The 17,235-nt window shown below is 36.4% G+C and overlaps 2 protein-coding genes across 3 annotated transcripts; both read left to right on the top strand.

Moving 5' to 3' along the window:
- Positions 1–332: 332 nt before the first annotated feature.
- On the top strand, positions 333–1,450 carry LOC18991795 (NAC domain-containing protein 71). Its single transcript, XM_006415120.1, has 4 exons — positions 333–492; positions 586–887; positions 979–1,185; positions 1,277–1,450. The coding sequence occupies exons 1-4, from the start codon at positions 333–335 to the stop codon at positions 1,448–1,450; spliced, it is 843 nt and encodes a 280-aa protein (XP_006415183.1).
- Positions 1,451–5,200: 3,750 nt separating this feature from the next.
- LOC18991794 lies at positions 5,201–6,841 on the top strand. Of its 2 annotated transcripts, XM_024152774.1 has the most exons (3): positions 5,201–5,470; positions 5,739–6,202; positions 6,573–6,841. In XM_024152774.1, exons 1-3 carry the CDS (start codon positions 5,278–5,280, stop codon positions 6,603–6,605), a joined length of 690 nt encoding a protein of 229 aa, XP_024008542.1. In that variant the 5' UTR covers positions 5,201–5,277; the 3' UTR covers positions 6,606–6,841. The 2 variants fall into 2 exon arrangements, with proteins under 2 accessions (XP_024008542.1, XP_006415182.1); XM_006415119.2 differs by lacking the exon at positions 6,573–6,841 and having other exon boundaries at positions 5,739–6,351.
- The last annotated feature ends 10,394 nt before the right edge of the window (positions 6,842–17,235 follow it).

The raw sequence follows: 17,235 nt of genomic DNA, 5'->3' as shown, positions 1-17,235 counted from the left end.
CCAGCATCATCAACTTCCAAACTTCAATCTTTTTCATAAACTTTTCCAAGAGAAAAGTTCTAAATTCTGAAGTAAAATCTTATTCAAAAGTGAATTTGGTCTTCTTGTTTTTTTTTTTTTTCTCTATTTCCGATATCATGTACTCTGTTTTTCGTGAATCTTGAGCTTTAAGAAACACAATAATAGGAATTAGGGTTTCGTCCTGTGGAAGTCTTGCTCTGTTTTCGACAAGAGTGAGTGAATCCAAGAGCTTATACTTCTGGGGTTTTAAGGATTTTCTATCAATAAGACAGCTAAAAGAATCATTTGAAGAAATAATAGATAAGACTACAATGGTGGGATCATCATCTTTACCACCTGGTTTCAGATTTCACCCAACAGATGAAGAACTTGTGGGTTATTACCTGCACAGAAGAAACGAAGGGCTTGAGATCGAGCTCGAGATAATTCCATTAATGGATTTATACAAATTTGATCCTTGGGAACTTCCAGGTATGTTCTTTCTTTCAAACTTTTGACTGAAGTAAATCAAATTTTGTTGCAATCTTCAAAACAATAAAATAACAAACTTTTGTTTCACTGCAGAGAAATCCTTCTTGCCTAATCGAGATATGGAATGGTTTTTCTTCTGTCGCCGAGACAGAAAATACCAAAACGGATCTCGAATAAACAGAGCAACTAAGTCTGGTTATTGGAAAGCCACGGGGAAAGATCGAAAAATAGTTTGTCAGTCTTCTTCTTCTTCCTCGTCTTCTTCAATCATTGGGTGTCGAAAAACTCTAGTTTTTTACATGGGTCGAGCTCCTTTTGGTGGTAGAACCGAGTGGGTAATGCATGAGTATCGTCTCTGTGACAATGATACATCACAAGGATCACTAAATTTCAAGGTAACAACATGTCAACATCATAAATCTAACCAGAAAGAGAAAAGATTGATTGATAATTTTCTTTTGGTATTCTTCTCTGCTTGCTCTATAGGGAGATTTCGCGCTGTGTCGTGTGATAAAGAGAGATGAGCTTACGCTTAAGAAATGTGAAACCATCTCACAAGAGGTTTCAGATGAGCCATTGAGAAACAATGTTGAGATTTCTTGTCAAGCAAATGATGACGTAGGAAAGGGTTCTTGTGATGCAAGTAACACACTCTGGACTTCTCCTGATCTCATCTTTGAATCATCGTTTAAGGTTTAATTAATCAAATCCAAACTCATAGAAAGTCCTATTAATTAATCGTAGTCACTGTGTTCTCAAATTACTTCATTAAAATGTTTTGCAGGGAAATTTACAATCACAAACAGAAGAAGATTCCGGTTTCCAAGTATTTGCACTACCCGAATTCGAATATCCACCAGAGTCTTTCGCAGATTTGAATTTTGTCTGGGAAATGGAGAATCCAGTCATGTTCGATAATTATGAAGAATCTCATATGAACAATGAAGTCATGAACTAATCATGTTCGTCGGTAAAAAAAACATTATAGTTCACTCTACAGATATACTATTATAATTTTGAATACGACAAGATTCTCTTCACCATCAAGTAGTAGTTATAAATACTCTTTTAAAATACTTTTTTAGGTCTCAAAAGTATCTATAATTAATGTTGTATATCTACTAATTACATATAAAAAGATGAATTATTGGATATTTTTATTGGAATCTTTTGAGAATTGCTTGTAATTTAATTCAAAGAAGAAGCAATATAACGGCAACAAAAAAAAACCAAGACACCATCAACACTCACTGACCTAACTTTCATCTCCAAAGATAGATTATTTTCCATATTTCCTCTAAGCATATGCCTAACCCATGCCATCCTAAGGCTAAATCCACCAAATTGGGTCATTGCAATACTCGAGGAGCCAATAGAAAAGGAAAGCGTTGAATGTGTCGTAACAATCATCAGTATTTATATAACTCCTAGGGCTAAATCCACCAAATTTGGAAAACTTGTTTTTGGTGGAAGCTATGATAACACATGGACCTTTGATATCACAATTTTGTTGCACTAAACCCATCAACACTTGACTTGTAGCAAACATTTTAATAACAAGCTTTCCAAAATAACGTAAACTCATTTTGATCATCAGGACAGCGCGTCATTTCTCATAGCATTGGCCTTTTCCACAAGGACATAAGTTGAGCAACGCTATCGATCTAAAAGACATGAGAATTGGATGATTGCCAATTCAGAGACAGGTTTGAAATCAAAGTAGATTGGCAAATGCTTGAACAAATGGGCAATCGTACTGTGCATCTGCAAATTAAGAAGATTCTTTTTTTTATTAAAACCAAGAGTAATTTAAAAATGAATGGAGTTTATATTAAATGCTTCACTGGAATCGTTTCAAGAGGGAGCTTTGGGAGAAAAAAGCAAGGGAAGAGACAGACTAGCGTATACCTAGACACCGTTCAAACTGGCGGGAAAATATGGGTCCTCGTCCACCACAACTAGAGCCAACAAAAGACAAAAGATTGATGAGTCAGAACTTGTTCCAGAAAAAGAGTTTCTTGCGCAGCATCCGGTAATGTTTTCTTTTCTTTCTTTCTTCTGAGTGAGAGTTGAGTGGAGTTGTATCTAAGCAATCAGTTATATACATTTTCAGGGTACTGCTACAATCAATGTTTCTATTCCCAAACTCATGGATACTGGATACTTTGAGATCATTGGGTCGTCGTTATTGAAAACCGTGGCAAGTTTAAAAGAGAAAATGACAGTGCTGATGTCAGTTCCAGCAAAGCAAACAGAAGATAAGTGGAAGAACCGGTTTAGTTAATTAAGGACGACAACAGGTCACTTGCACATTACAATGTGGGTACATGAGAACTCATAACCCTGTCTTTGGGAAGAAGGGAACGCTAGAGGATGCAGGAAAAAAATGCTCTCTAAATCCATGTTTAATAAAGGGTGGCCAAAAATCTGTCTCTGCTGCTTTTAAGGAATTATTAAGTTTGTTTTGGCTCTGTAAATCTTTCTAAACGAGCTCTTTAATATTGTGTGATACTTTTGTATCTGACTTTAATCTATGCTCCTTTCCTTGGGATGTTTTTGTATATTAAAAATGAGAATTCACCATCATTGTTTTTGACTGCTCTCAGTATGATGATGATTATCATCATTATCAATAAGACTATTGACTTTTGCTTCAACAACATTTTCGCTTTTTTAATACATTTTGTTTCCTAGTTTCATAAAACTAATATATACTATTATCTTCTGTATGAATTAACTACTGTCTGGAAAATGCATAAGTTTCGATTGTCACAAGGATCACTGGATTTCATCTACCCAAAAAGATGAAACTTGATTTCTAAGTTACCGATTGAATGTTCTTTTGGTATTCAATGATATTACGCGTAAGAAACGTGAAACTAGATCAACAGATGTTCCCGATGAACCATTAAGAAACATTGTTGAGGCTTCTTGTGACCATAGTGTGGTTCTTGTGACCATAGATTGGTTCTTGTGACCATAGAGTGGTTCTTGTGACGCAAGAAACACACTCTTGGCGTCTCCTGATAATTGAAACATCACTTATAACATTAATTAAAAGTTCAAATATATATTCGAAAATACTGAAATCATCAATATTATGTTATTGAATAGTGAAGGATAGATTATACAGTAGAACATCTATAAATTAATAATGTTGGGATTATAATATTTTATTAATTTATCGTGATATTAATTTATCTATAAATTAATAATTATTAATTTATAGAGAAAAATTGTTTCTCGCTCATCTTCTTCTTTAAAAATTTTTCAAATAATGTTATATTTAAGAACCTAAACTTATATACTTATAAAATGGTATGCACAAACTTAAAATTATGATTAGTAATCATAGCAATTACAAAAAATAATTATTTATATTTGTTAATTGTGGACTAAATTATCTATGTAAAATTATAAATGTTCATTAGTACAAAATTTAGAAAAAAATATGGCTACTATCTTTAATATTGGTGCTGAAATTGAAGGTACCATAATATATTTTGAAACAGTTACACGTAAGAAAATCAATTATCACATCTATTTTTTCTTTACAAATTTTGAATAGAGTTAAAAAAAACAACAATTATAGTTATTGATGTAAATAATTAAAGAGATAATTTTCAAAAAAAAATTGAACTTAAATAAAAACAAACAACACATTAATCATATTTTAGTATATTATATCTTACCTATATATACATAAATTTTTATAATTATTAATTTATGTTTATGTTGGGACTATATATTTACATAGGAGTTTCAAAAAAATTATTATCTTATTATCTTATCAAATTGTATGGATTTTTATACCGGCCCGACTCGGGACCAGATAAATTTATTAATTTATAGTGATTATTAATTTATCAAGTATTAATTTATAGAGGTTCTACTATATTTTGAGGTTTAGTTATTTGGTTTATTTCTTTTAGGTTTTAGCGTTGGTTATGGTCAGTAAGGACTGGCCATTCAGGTATTCAGTTCGGTTCTGAGTCACCGATCGGGTTCGGGTTTTCTGGTATACAGATTTTGTACTATATAAGTTTGGTTTTGGTTCGGTACCAATCAATTTTAGGTCGGTTTGGTTTCCAAGTTTTAAGAACCGATAAATATTTATATCAAAAAATTTTTTGATCTTAAATGAGCCGGATCTTTTTAGGACCCGAATACCCGAACTGAAACCGAAAATCCGAAGATTTGAAAACCCTAAACTAAATCCAAAAACTCGAAAATATACCCAAAAATCTAAAAAAGTATATTTGAAAATCTGAAAATATAAATAAAAATTCAAAATTATATCCAAAAACCCAAAAATTATAAGAATATATATATATATATAATATCAAAAATATACTTCAAATCCTGTAATATATTTAATATTTGTTAGATATATATAATTATATTTCAGATAATTTGGGTACCCGATCTTGATATCGGTTTGCTTCGGATATTGTCTGATACCTACGTATTAATGAAGAGAAACCATCAAATATTTTTATAGGTTACGTTTTGAGTTCAGTACTTCCATTTCAGTTTGGTTCTGGTTTGGGTATTGGGATCCAGATTTTTTCCCGAGGTTACTTCATCTAGAAATGGAATAAAAAAGAAAAAGAAATGAATGGTTATTAACTACGGTTTGGTTTGGTTCGGTTGAACCGTATTGTACACTTGTAAGTAAAACAATGACAACCAAAAGTTCTTGAAGACCACAAGCATTAATAAATAATAATCCTTTGTCTAGTTATCTTCTTGTGGGTTTTGTTGTGTGGCCGTTATTTGCAGGAAATGGCTTCGTGTGCCATCTCAAACACAATTCAGACCGTCAAGAACTCGAAGAGAAGAAGTCCGTACAACGGTCTATTTGGTTGGAACTCCGGCGAGAAAATAGACAATCTCCGGCCGCCGCAGCAACCGCTCTACCGCGAGGATGTCCCAATTCCTTTCTCTCTTTCGTTGGTAAACAAAACCTTTCTAAAGGGTATATAAATCTAATATAATGCATTCTTCATCTCATTTTAAGTTGCCTTTTTTTTTTTTTCAAAAAGATTTGGGTTTTGTGATTTTAAGTTCTATCACTTTGAAAACAATTCATTTCGTTTACTTCGATTTTAAAAAGCAAGTTATTATACCTTCGCTTTCGACTACTAGACTCGTAATAATTAAGATTTGGGTTTGGTGAAGACTGAAGAAGTATATGTTTTATCTGAAATTCTTCTAATTATATATCATTTTTTTATTATTATTAGGAAGAGAGTTAAAATGTTGCTACAAGGCAAGTGTTGATGGGTTTAGTGCAACAAAGTTCCATGAACATTGTGATTTCAAAGGTCCATGTGTTATCATAGCTTACACACAAAACAAGTCTTTCAAGTTTGGTGCATTTAGCCCCGAAGGCTATAGAAGTACTGATGATTATTACGACACATTCGACGCTTTCCTTTTCTATTGGCTCGACGATTGCGATGACCCAATCATCCTTCCAAAAGTTGGAGGAAGTGGAGCGGCTCTATTTGATTATGCACGAGGAGGGCCTCAATTTGGAGCTGATGGGCTTCTTATTGGACCGCCTTTAGCTCCTGTGATGGGCGGGTTTGCGGGTCCGGATACAAACTCTGGGATTGGTGATTTGAGGATGGCTAAATCAAGATTGGGTTTGTCATATGCTAAGAGGAAAGATGGAAAAGAATCCATCTTTGGAGATGAAAGTAAGGTTAGTCTTGATGATGTCTTGGTTTTTTGTAGCCCTTATATTGCTTCTTTGTATTGAATTACAAAGAAATCTCAAAAATATTTCCAAAAGAGAAATTTGATTTATTAGTTTACCGATTGAATTTTCTTTTGGTATTCAATGTTATTACTTATTATGCGTAAGAATCGTGAAACTAGCTCAACAGAGGATTTCAGATATAGAAAGAAACAATATTGAGGTTTCTTGTGACGCAAGTGAGAAGTTACAATGCATAGGGTTCTTGTGACGCAAGCACATACTATTGTCCTGATATCATCCTTGTAGAAATACTTAAGGGCAATCAAATATCAAAGCAACTGTGTCTCAAACTTCATTACACTTTTTTTGGCAGGGAAATTCACAATTACGGTTCCCAAGTATTTGAACTACCGAATTCGAATATCCACCATAGTTATTAGCAGATTTGAATGACTGTGAGATGGAGAATCCATTTGCATTCGATAATTATGAAGAAGCTCATCCTATGAACAATGAAGTCATAAACTATCATGTTCTTTGGTAAAAAAACAATAGAATTCACTAGATGTATCAAGAATCAAGATCTAACTAAGATCTCATCTATTGAATATATTGATGCTTTTCTGTGTGTACACGTAGTATATATAGTTGCATATTATAAAATTCAAAACTATAAGATTCTCCTCACTATGAACTAGTAGTTATAAAAAACTTTTCAAAGACTGTTTAGGTGTTAAAAGTATGGATAATCAATGTTGTATGCCTACTAATTACATAAGTAAAGATGACTTATTGGATCATTCTATTGATGATTTGTTTGTAATTTAATACAAAGAAGCAATTTTTCCTTCCGGAGGATACCAACACTCCTTCTCTCCTAGAATTATATTTTGGTTGTATATATCTCTCATCCTTTATGAAACTATTTCATCTTGCTTCGTTCCATTTTTTGGGTAAGTATATAAGGGTAAGTTGTATAGGTGTTTTTTTTGTTATTCTTTGTTACGATAACCTCTTCGTTTTTGGTATAAAATCTGAGCATAAAACCGAAAGAAAGCAATTTAAAGGCAAAAAAAAAAAAAAAACATCATCTCCAAAGGTAGATTGTTTCCATATATTTCTTAGCATATGACAAACCCAATCTTGATTTGGCCATTCTCAAATCACCAATCCTGTATAAGCTATGATAACACATTGACCTTTGAAATCTCAGTGTTGGTCAAACTTTGTTGCACTAAACCCATCAATGCCTGCCTTATATTAGAATAAGGTAACCTTATATTCTCCTTTGTATTTTAGTCTCTTAGTTGCCTTGTAACGTATAGCTGGTGTATATAATTTTGGGGGAATACAATAAAGAGATCATCGAATAATATTATACTAACAGCTAATCCGATTTACCATGCTCGTATTAAATATGTTGAGTTGGACTGTTATTTCATCCGGGATGAGATCATTCGCGGTACCATTGTTACTAAACATGTTTCCACTAAGTCTCAACTCGCCGATATAATGACAAAGACGCTAGGCTGTAAGGAGTTTGAAGATTTTCTTGGCAAGCTGGATGTTTGTAATCTCCAGCCTCCACCTTGAAAAGGGGGGGGAGGAGGGGTATTAAGCCATATTAAGGTTTTATTGTATTTGTCTTTATTATATTTGTCCTACTTCGGAAATATATCAAGTATTATGTTAATTGTATTTTGTATATAAGGCATAGCTTTTCTATTGATATTGATATGAAATATAAGAAACCTTTTACCATTTCTAAAGAATTTTTATCATAAGACAGCAAAAAGAACTCGGAACAATAACCCATCAAGTTCATTATTTGTTCATCTAGTAATTAATATTTGGTCAGTTTTATAAAGCCAAATATGGCACCTGAAAAAAAAAATCTATACTTTTATATGATCGCCAGATTAAACTGATTTATATGTTAAGGTTTAATACTTTAATCAAATGAAAATCAAAGGGGAAAGCTAGAATAAATAAAGAATATAAAAAAGTTTAAATGATCGCTAACATAAATCAATTTTCTCATTCCCGCGTGCTTTTTCCTTCGATAAAAACGAGAGAAGGATGTTTTGATCATATCATTTCGATTTTGTCTATGTGTATATATTAAGAGATAGTAATGCGCTTATTAGGCCTTGTATAGTTAAATTATTAGAATAGTTATTTTGTCTCACATTGTTAGTTCTAAACTCAAAACTAATTATTGTACATGTATATATATTTGTCTTTAGGCTGATGAATAAAATTACTTTCGCAAATTACTTTGATATGGTATTAGAGCCTAAGACTACATAAAATTTTGGTCTAGCTCTTGAATCAGAGTCTAAAGCTACATAAAGTTTTGGTCTACCTCTTGATTCAAATTCTTGTTATAAGTTGTGGTGTATTGGAAAACTAACCGATGAGGTTTTGCTCTTCTATTTTTGGTGGTCAATTTGGACCGACAAGGTTAGTGATTTCTATAGAGCAATTTTGCTCTTCTGTTTTTGGTGGTGAACTCGGACCGACGAGGTTCAAGATTTCTAAAGAGCCATAAAGGCTTGAGATTTCTTTATTCGGTGGAGAAACTTTGGAAATTTCTCTTTTTTTTTAGAAAATATGAGATTTCAGAATCGAGGAATTATGTGTTCTCATTGTTCGAAGTATGGTCATGATGTGAGATCATGTTATCAGCTATATGGATATCCAGATTGGTGGCTGGAGAAGTATGGAAAACCTACAAAACGTGTGTCACACACTGAAGCGTCACAGGTTAATCCACAAGCTGTGACAGGGCTCAAGAAAAATCAATGGCATAAGCTTGTTCGATGGCTTGATTCGAGATTAGGGATGGCAAATCGTGTGAGTGATAACACCTATGCAGATGAGTGGATTATTGATAGTGGTGCGTCGCACCATATGACGGGTACGTTAAGTGGTATGTTTGATATGCATAAAGTCTCACCAAGTTTAGTGGATCTGCCTAATGGAAATGTAGTGGTTGCTGATAGAGAAGGAAGTGTGGCATTAACGGAGAAGTTAACTTTGACACATGTGCTTTTTGTCAAGGAACTTAAGTGCAATCTCATCTCCGTGTCACAGATTATTGATGCATTGAATTGCATTGTGTTGTTCTCCAAGCAATTGTGTCGGGTACTGGATCCTGCTTTGCAGATTCTGATTACAGTGGGTGAAAGAAAAGATGGATTGTATTTTCTTCAAGGTATTCAGAAGATCGTGAATATGGTGAAGATCAATAAGTTGGGGTCTTTGGAACTTTGGCACAAAAGGATGAGACATGCTTCTGAAAAGATTAATAGAAGATTGCCAGAAGTGGATCAAAAGAGTGTTGGTGTTTCTGATTGTGATGTCTGTTTCCGAGCAAAGCAGTGTCGGAATGTATTTCCTGTGAGTACAGAGAAAAGCAAAGAATACTTTAAGATGATTCACTGTGATTTGTGGGGGCCATATCGAACATAGAGCGTGTGTGGATCCTCTTATTTTTTAACTATTATGGACGATTATTCTAGAGCTATGTGGGTTTTTCTTCTTGCTGAAAAAACACAAGTTCAGAAAACAATGATAGATTTCTTTGCTCTCATTCAGCGTCAGTTTGAGAAACATGTAAAAATCGTGCAAAGTGATAATGGTAGTGAATATATGGGTATGAAGGAGTATTTTCGTACATCAGGGATAATTCATCAAACTTCGTGTGTGGGAACTCCTCACCAAAATGGCAGAGTGGAGCGTAAACATCAACATATAAATGTCGCACGAGCGTTGAGATTTCAGGCAAATTTACCAATAGAAATTTGGAGTTATTGTGCTTAAGTGCTGCATATCTAATCAATCGTACGCCTTCTGTGTTACACAATGGTAAGAGTCCTTATGAAATCATATTTGGAAAAACTCTTGCTTATAGTGAGATACGAGTTTTTGGATGTTTAGCGTATGCTCACAATCAGAAACATCATGGAGATAAATTTGCGAGTAGAAGCAGAAAATGCATATTTTTGGGATACCCTTATGCAAAGAAGGGATAGAAATTATTTGACTTGGACACCCATGAGATTTTTGTTTCTCGGGTTGTCACTTTTATTGAGGAACGGTTCCCATATTTGGAGCTAAAAAATACACAGCTGGATGAGCCTTCTAATTGTGATCAAACGAGGTTATATGTGGATGGTAATGGTGGATTTGACGATATAGTACCTACCTTGACAAGGGAAATTATACAACCTTTCACAAGAGATAAAATGACACAGACTCAGGTTACGTCAGACAAGGTTGCAAAAGAAGAAAGACAGACTATAGGAAACGAAATACGCGATATCTTAGGAATTACAGTGCCACATACTGAACCTGCATCGGTTACACATTCTTGGAATGTGCAACCTGCTTTAGTGACATAACCTGCATCAGTTACACAGTCTGAGAATGTGCAGTCTACTTTAGTGACAGAACCTGCATCGGTGACACAGGCTGAAACTGTGCAACAGTCTGGATCAACAGAAACTTTGGGACGAGTGATGAGAAAGAAAGAATCTTCTGTCAGGTTATGTGATTATGTGTGCAATACGACATTTACAATGAATACATCCACTGTAAGTCAGGAGATGAGTAATGATTACGGTACCAAGAATTATGTGAATTATGAAAGGTTCTCTATGTCACACAAAGCATTTCTGTGTAGTATAACTGAAGGAGTTGTGCCAAAAACTTTTTCTGAGGCTATGAAGGATCCACGATGGAGAGAAGCTAGGAGACTGGAGATTGAGGCTCAGGAACGAAATCAAACATGGTTGATTGAACAGTTCCCACCAGGTAAGCATGTAATTGAGTGTAAATGGGTTTACACAATTAAGTATAATGTGGATGGCTCGATTGAAAGGTATAAGGCGATACTTGTGGCATGTGGCAATAGTCAAAAAGAGGGGATAGATTATTCTGATACATTTTCTCCTGTAGCAAAGATGAGCACAGTTCGATTGGTTCTTCAAGTTGCCGCTGAGTAAAATTGGGAGCTACATCAAATGGATGTGCACAATGCGTTTCTTCATGGGGATTTGGATGAAAAGGTATTTATGAGGGTACCTCAGGGTTTTGGTGCTTCTAAGAAGGGTATGGTATGTCGTTTGCGCAAGTCGCTGTATGGTTTGAAACAAGCTCCACGATGTTGGTTCGTGAAACTTTCAAAGGCATTCTTGGGGTATGGTTTTACACAAAGTAAGGCTGATTACTCTCTTTTCTCATTAGTTTGTGATAAAGTTCACTTGCACGTCCTAGTGTATGTGGATGATCTTGTGGTGATAGGAAACTCTCTTGAGGTGATACAAAAGTTTAAAACGTATTTAAGCAATTGCTTTCATATGAAGGATTTAGAAAAATTGAAATATTTTCTTGGATTGGAAGTTTCGAGAAATATAGAGGGTATATACTTATCACAGAGAAAGTATGCTTTGGATATTATTGCTGATGTCGGTTTGCTTGGTGGTAGACCTGTAGAGTTTCCAATGGAGCCAAATCATCAGTTGGGGAGGTTGACAACAAAGATACTTGCTGATCCTGAGAAATATCGGAGACTGGTTGGAAGGCTGATTTACTGATGTTGTGGTGTGTGGTGTTGAGGGTTGTCAAGTTTTACCCTAAATGAAATCAACAGCCGCAAGTGCACAGCTGATCGATTGTAGTACTTAGGGATCGAATCCACAGGGAAGGAGGATCTTTTCCTGCAAAAAGCCATTGAAATAAGTATAAAGTAAGGAAGTCTAGAACCAAACGATTTTGTGGGGGTTTGGTGGTGTGTTTCAAATGTAAAAACGAAATCTTAAAAGAAAATACGGGAATTAAATTGCGTAATAACTAAACTTAACGAAAATGACTAAAAATGAGAAAAACAGATATTCTAATTGCTTAAATGAAAATCTACTAAAAAGGAAAGACAATATTGAACTAAAACTTGAAATAAAATCGGTGTAAATCAATGGGAAAGAAGGCGTTGGGCTTCAGGGAAGTTTTCTCAGGGGTACGAACGATTCAAAACATTGCTAGAGAGTAAATTGGTAAGATCTTAGCTTAAAATTTTCGAACTGGAGTCACGGACGTATGAATACGCCACTGTCGTAATCAAACTATCTCTCTCAACCCTGACCAGTAGGTTTCCACTCTGGCCCTGGAAGAGAAGAGATGCATGATGTTTAAGACTCGTCCTAATTCACAAATCGCCCATAGGTAGGTTTCCACTCCTATGTTTGTTTTGCTCTCCCAAACTAGATCTGACACCGGATGAACACTTTCGTGTCACCAAGCATCTGGATCAGATTGTAGTTCATGACGCTACTCTCATGCAGTAAAAACGAATTCAGAAGAAAAAGTTCTAAGATTCGGCTCAAAAGCTCATGGAATCCTCATCAAACATATAAATCTCCATCGAAAATCCCTTAATCCCAACAATAAAACTACTCAGACATGATGAACGAAATCAAAAGCATAGTATTAAGAAGTAGAATAGAAATCAAAATTGAAAAAGAAAGAACAAGGGTTCAAGAGAACAAATCTCTCTCTCCCTAAAAGCTAAAGCAAAAACTATAAAAGTATGAAGTAAATATTTTGGTGGTGATGGGTTACACCTCGTTTAGGGTTCCTAAGACATGTATTTATAGTGCTCAAGACCTCTCTGGACATCACTTAGGGTTTCTCCAAATGTGGGCTTCAGAAATGGGCTTTTTGGGCTCGGAGGTTGATGGCCACGGTCGGAACAAGTGTGACCGCGGGGAACGAGTGTTTGGCCGCGGTCGGGATGCTCCTGACCGTGGGGAATGAATGTTTGGCCGCGGGTGGAAGTGCTTGCCGGCTGGTTTACGAGACATCTTGCTCTTCGCGTATCTTTTGATTGAACCGTTGGATTGCCAAGCTGTAAAGTGCACTGGAAATCTGATACTTCCATCTTTAAGGTCTCCAAATTTGAGCTGGATCAGACGGTGAGAAGGCCTTCAATCAGGGGTGAACTTCTGACGGTTTGACTCTGAGCTGAAATCTGGTTTTCTATCCATTTTGTTAAGCTTTTCCCTAAGTTACCTGAAAAGAGTCTTGGAACTACAAATACTAGAAAAACATAATAAAAGTACTTAAAAGCAATTAAAAACATAGAAAAAGTATTTCAAAACGATCCATAAAAGTGGTCAAAATACGGTGTTATCAACTCCCCCAGACTTAAACCTTTGTTTGTCCTCAAACAAAGCAAAAGCCTAAACTGGTTAAGTGAAAACAAAAATCGGGAATGCACAAATCTCATAGACATGAACTCCTAAACTAGGACCAAAGATAGTGCATCAATCTACAACTTAGTCTAGAAAATTCTCACTAATGCACAAGAGATACTAGTCCACTTTTTCCGTCATGCAAAACTTAAACAATTTAAATCTTGATTCCAGTCAACTAGCTCTCTACATTCATTAAGTTCAATAGTGAGTTCTCATTAAAGACATCATCCAGGGTAGACGGCGTTTGGCATTAAAGGGCTATTTAAGTGGTTGAGTTAAAGTGTTTCGGGTTACCTGAAGATCTGGAGGATGCAAGATAATATGCAAAACCGCAAGAGAGATAAGGACCTGTTGATGACCACAGTTTTTAGTTACTTCTTCTTGCCAAATGTTGTTGCATAATCTTTTCTCCTTTGTTGTAAACAGCTGTACCCCCAGACTTAGATTCTTTCCGGGAATCAGAAAACAATCTCCAAAACTCCATAAAATCAAACTCCAGTTGCCTTGGGACTTAAAATTCGACCTCTCTAGACTCTCTAAGACTTTTATTTCCTTTCTTTTCTTATTTTCGGATTTTTTTTTTTTTTGAAAAGGAAATGCCTTTTAAAGAGAGAGAGACTAGAGGACGAGATTGTACCAAAATTTGAGATTTTTCTAAGGCAAACTGAGCTTCCTCTTGAGTTGAATCCTTCTGGGCACTCTTCCGGCAAATCGCAGGTCTCTGTCCTTGGTGACTGAAAACTGCGTCGTTCCTCTTTCTCTCCAACGTTTTTGCACTTATCTGCATATAAGACAATAGAAAACAAGAGTGCATGTGGTTTGAAAGAGGATTGGTTAAGGTGGGGAACTAGCTAAAGATGAACTAGCCATTCAGGATCAACAGAGAGTGGTAAAAGGATAAAGGAGTCCTGAATGTATGATTCGTTTCCCTGATCTAATGCTTCAATGAGAAAATTAAGTCCAAATTAAGTCCAAATAAAACAGAGGTAGTGTATCCCTTCATCTAAATCGAAATCATTCAAATTCCTCTGGGGTACTTCGTTTCAAATGTGCTTAGCTACCGCCTAGTCTAGTCCTAAATCATGAATGAGCATGTCCCTAGGAACAGTCTAAAAGCACACAGTCAACTATCATTGATTCATGTTCACCATTCCCTTTTAAAATGTATTTTGTTTTGAAAACCGATTTTGAAAAACTTTAAGAAAAATGCAAAAAGTGTAGATAATGCAAGACTCATGAAAGAAAAGTGGTTAGAAAGGGATGAAATCCTCCCCCAGACTTAAATCACACTGTCCTCAGTGTGAAACAAGTCGAGATTGGATGAGAAAAATGCATAGATAATCGAATTGGTAAGGACAAAGAGAACTTACCTGGATCCGGGATGCTGGTGGAGATGAACCGGATTCATTCGAAGGGGTTTGGGAAGGTGATATGTGGTGATGAAGGTGGTGGAAAGTGATGAATGAGGTGGAGGGTGATTGGTGAGCTGAAATGAGGTGAAAGGGGTGGTTTGGGTCGGGTTTGATGTCAACGACCAAGTGCCGCGGTCAGGGGCTGCACGACCGCAGCGAACCATTGCTTGGCCGCGGTTAGAACGTCTGCGACCGCGGGGGCTTATATCGCGGCCTCTTCCTGCTTCTCCTTGGTTCCTGCTGGGCCGAGCAGTCAGGTACCATCCTTCTTTTTGGTTTTTTCTGGTTTTTTTATTTTTTTGGCTTTTTTGTTTTATAATAAACACCTGAAACTAAGAAAAAGAAAAAGATCAAAAGAAAAAGAAAGAAAAATTCTAAAGAAAACAATACCTAAATGGGTTGCCTCCCATTAAGCGCTTCTGTTTTAAGTCGTTTAGCTCGACTTTTGGTGTTGGACGTGACTTATTCCAGACAAGTCTTTTTCGACATCTCCTTGCTTTGCTTAGCAGGTTCTTCGTCACTCCAAAGTTCTTCTTCAAATTCTTCTGCTGCAGAACGGTTTCCTGCTTTGTTGTTGTATGGAACAGCTTCTGTGAAGACATCTTTGTCGATATTAGCAAATGAAATCCTCGGGTTTGGCCAGTCCATTATAGCTCTGGAAGTTGCTAGAAAAGACCATCCGAGAATCACTGGATATGTTGCATCTCTCGTTTCGACAATGTAGAAGTCGACAAGCACTATGCAATCTCCTATTCTCAAAGGAATTTCATGAGCTATTCCTTGAGGTGTTGCATTTGAATCATCAGCTAGGCTAATCTTTGCTCTAGTCCTGCGCATGTGTTTAATACCAAGTCTCAAAGCAATTGCCTTGGACATCATGTTAAGACAAGCACCAGAATCACATAGCACGTTTTTAAACATTTCTCCTCTAATAGAACAAGAGATAAGAAACTGACCTGCAGTCTTGACCTTATGGAGAATTCGAACTTGCCTTTCTCTGTAGGTGTTGGCTGGTGTCTCAAATGCAGAATATGATTCACAAAAGAAAGCTGCAGCGTCATATTCAATGATTGAATCGATGTATGACATCTTCATCTCGCTGCATGTCTGGTCTTCTTGGATTGAAGAATCAGCTGAATCTTCAACACATTCCTTTGCCATCATACAAGGTAACGATTCCTGCCAATCTGGTTCTTCATCTGAAACTTGGTTTTCTTCTTCCTGAATTGCTTTTTTAGGTGCTGGAGGCTGAAATTGGGACAGAAGATGTATTATTTTCCTCTCAAAACCCGGAGGAACATCTGAACGACCAACTCCCGCGGTCAGAGGAGTCGCGACCGCGGGAAAAGTGCTATTGGCTGCGGTCAGGACGCTTGGACTCGCGGCTCCGGATATGACTTGCTCAAAGTCTGTTTCTTCCTTCTTGTACTTGACACGAACTTCTCCTACATCTTTATTAGGTAGACTAGCATCATATGAACTCATACCAGGGCGTTGATGTGCATCTTCATCAGGATGTTTGGGAGATTTCTTAGAAAACCTCTCAAATTGCTCAATGTTGGGCATCTGCTCCATTCTTGCATCAATCTCCCGTGCTTTGAGCTCGAGTTTGTTCAGCCTGTGCTCGATCTCTTGCAACTCTTCGTCTGTCTTCTCTCTATACCAGGAGGTGGATTCTCTGACTTCTTTAATCTCCTGTTTTGATTCAACAATATCACTTGAGTTTTGTATGATGTCATACCCTTGTTTTGTCTGCTCTGTTGCGTCTTGGTGGATCATCCCAGCTAGTGTTTGTGAATCCTTGTGGTTTTGCTCTTCCAAAACTCGAACATGATTGGCCATATCATCGAGTTTTTTGTTGAACTCTTCAGAGATTGAATCAATTTTCTTGAGTAGGGTATTCTCGGTGAGAATCTGCTGATCAAGGAACTGGTTTATCATTCCTTCGAGGCGTCCCAAACGTCTGCTGATCCTCAAGTTGTCCTCTTGCTGACTAGGCTTCTGAAGTGGAGGATTATAGGCGTGTGGCTTGAAGTAGGTTGGAGGTGGACCATAAGGATCTTCCCGGCGTCGAAAAGTCTCTCTGCGCCGGTGGTAAGGGTGGTTTTGCTGGCTGTATCGATCCATGTAGCTAAGATTTCGGACTTGGTGTTCTTCTCTGCGTCTCGTGGCTTGAGGAGTGTTATAGAAACCTTCTTCATAGTGTATATTTCGATTTATAGGATCCATATCTTCTGAAATGGAAACAAAATAACCGAAAAATGGAAAATTGCAGAAAAGGGGGTTCTAGAGTCGATTTACTAACCTTTCTCGGGGTTTTGCAGAAAAAAAAAACGCGTGCCTTCCCCGGTAACGGCGCCAAAAACTT

Source organism: Eutrema salsugineum, unplaced genomic scaffold (assembly GCF_000478725.1).
Source record: "Eutrema salsugineum unplaced genomic scaffold, Eutsalg1_0 scaffold_5, whole genome shotgun sequence".
NCBI classification, from domain to species: domain Eukaryota; kingdom Viridiplantae; phylum Streptophyta; class Magnoliopsida; order Brassicales; family Brassicaceae; genus Eutrema; species Eutrema salsugineum.
This window is presented reverse-complemented; position numbering and strand designations above follow the sequence as displayed.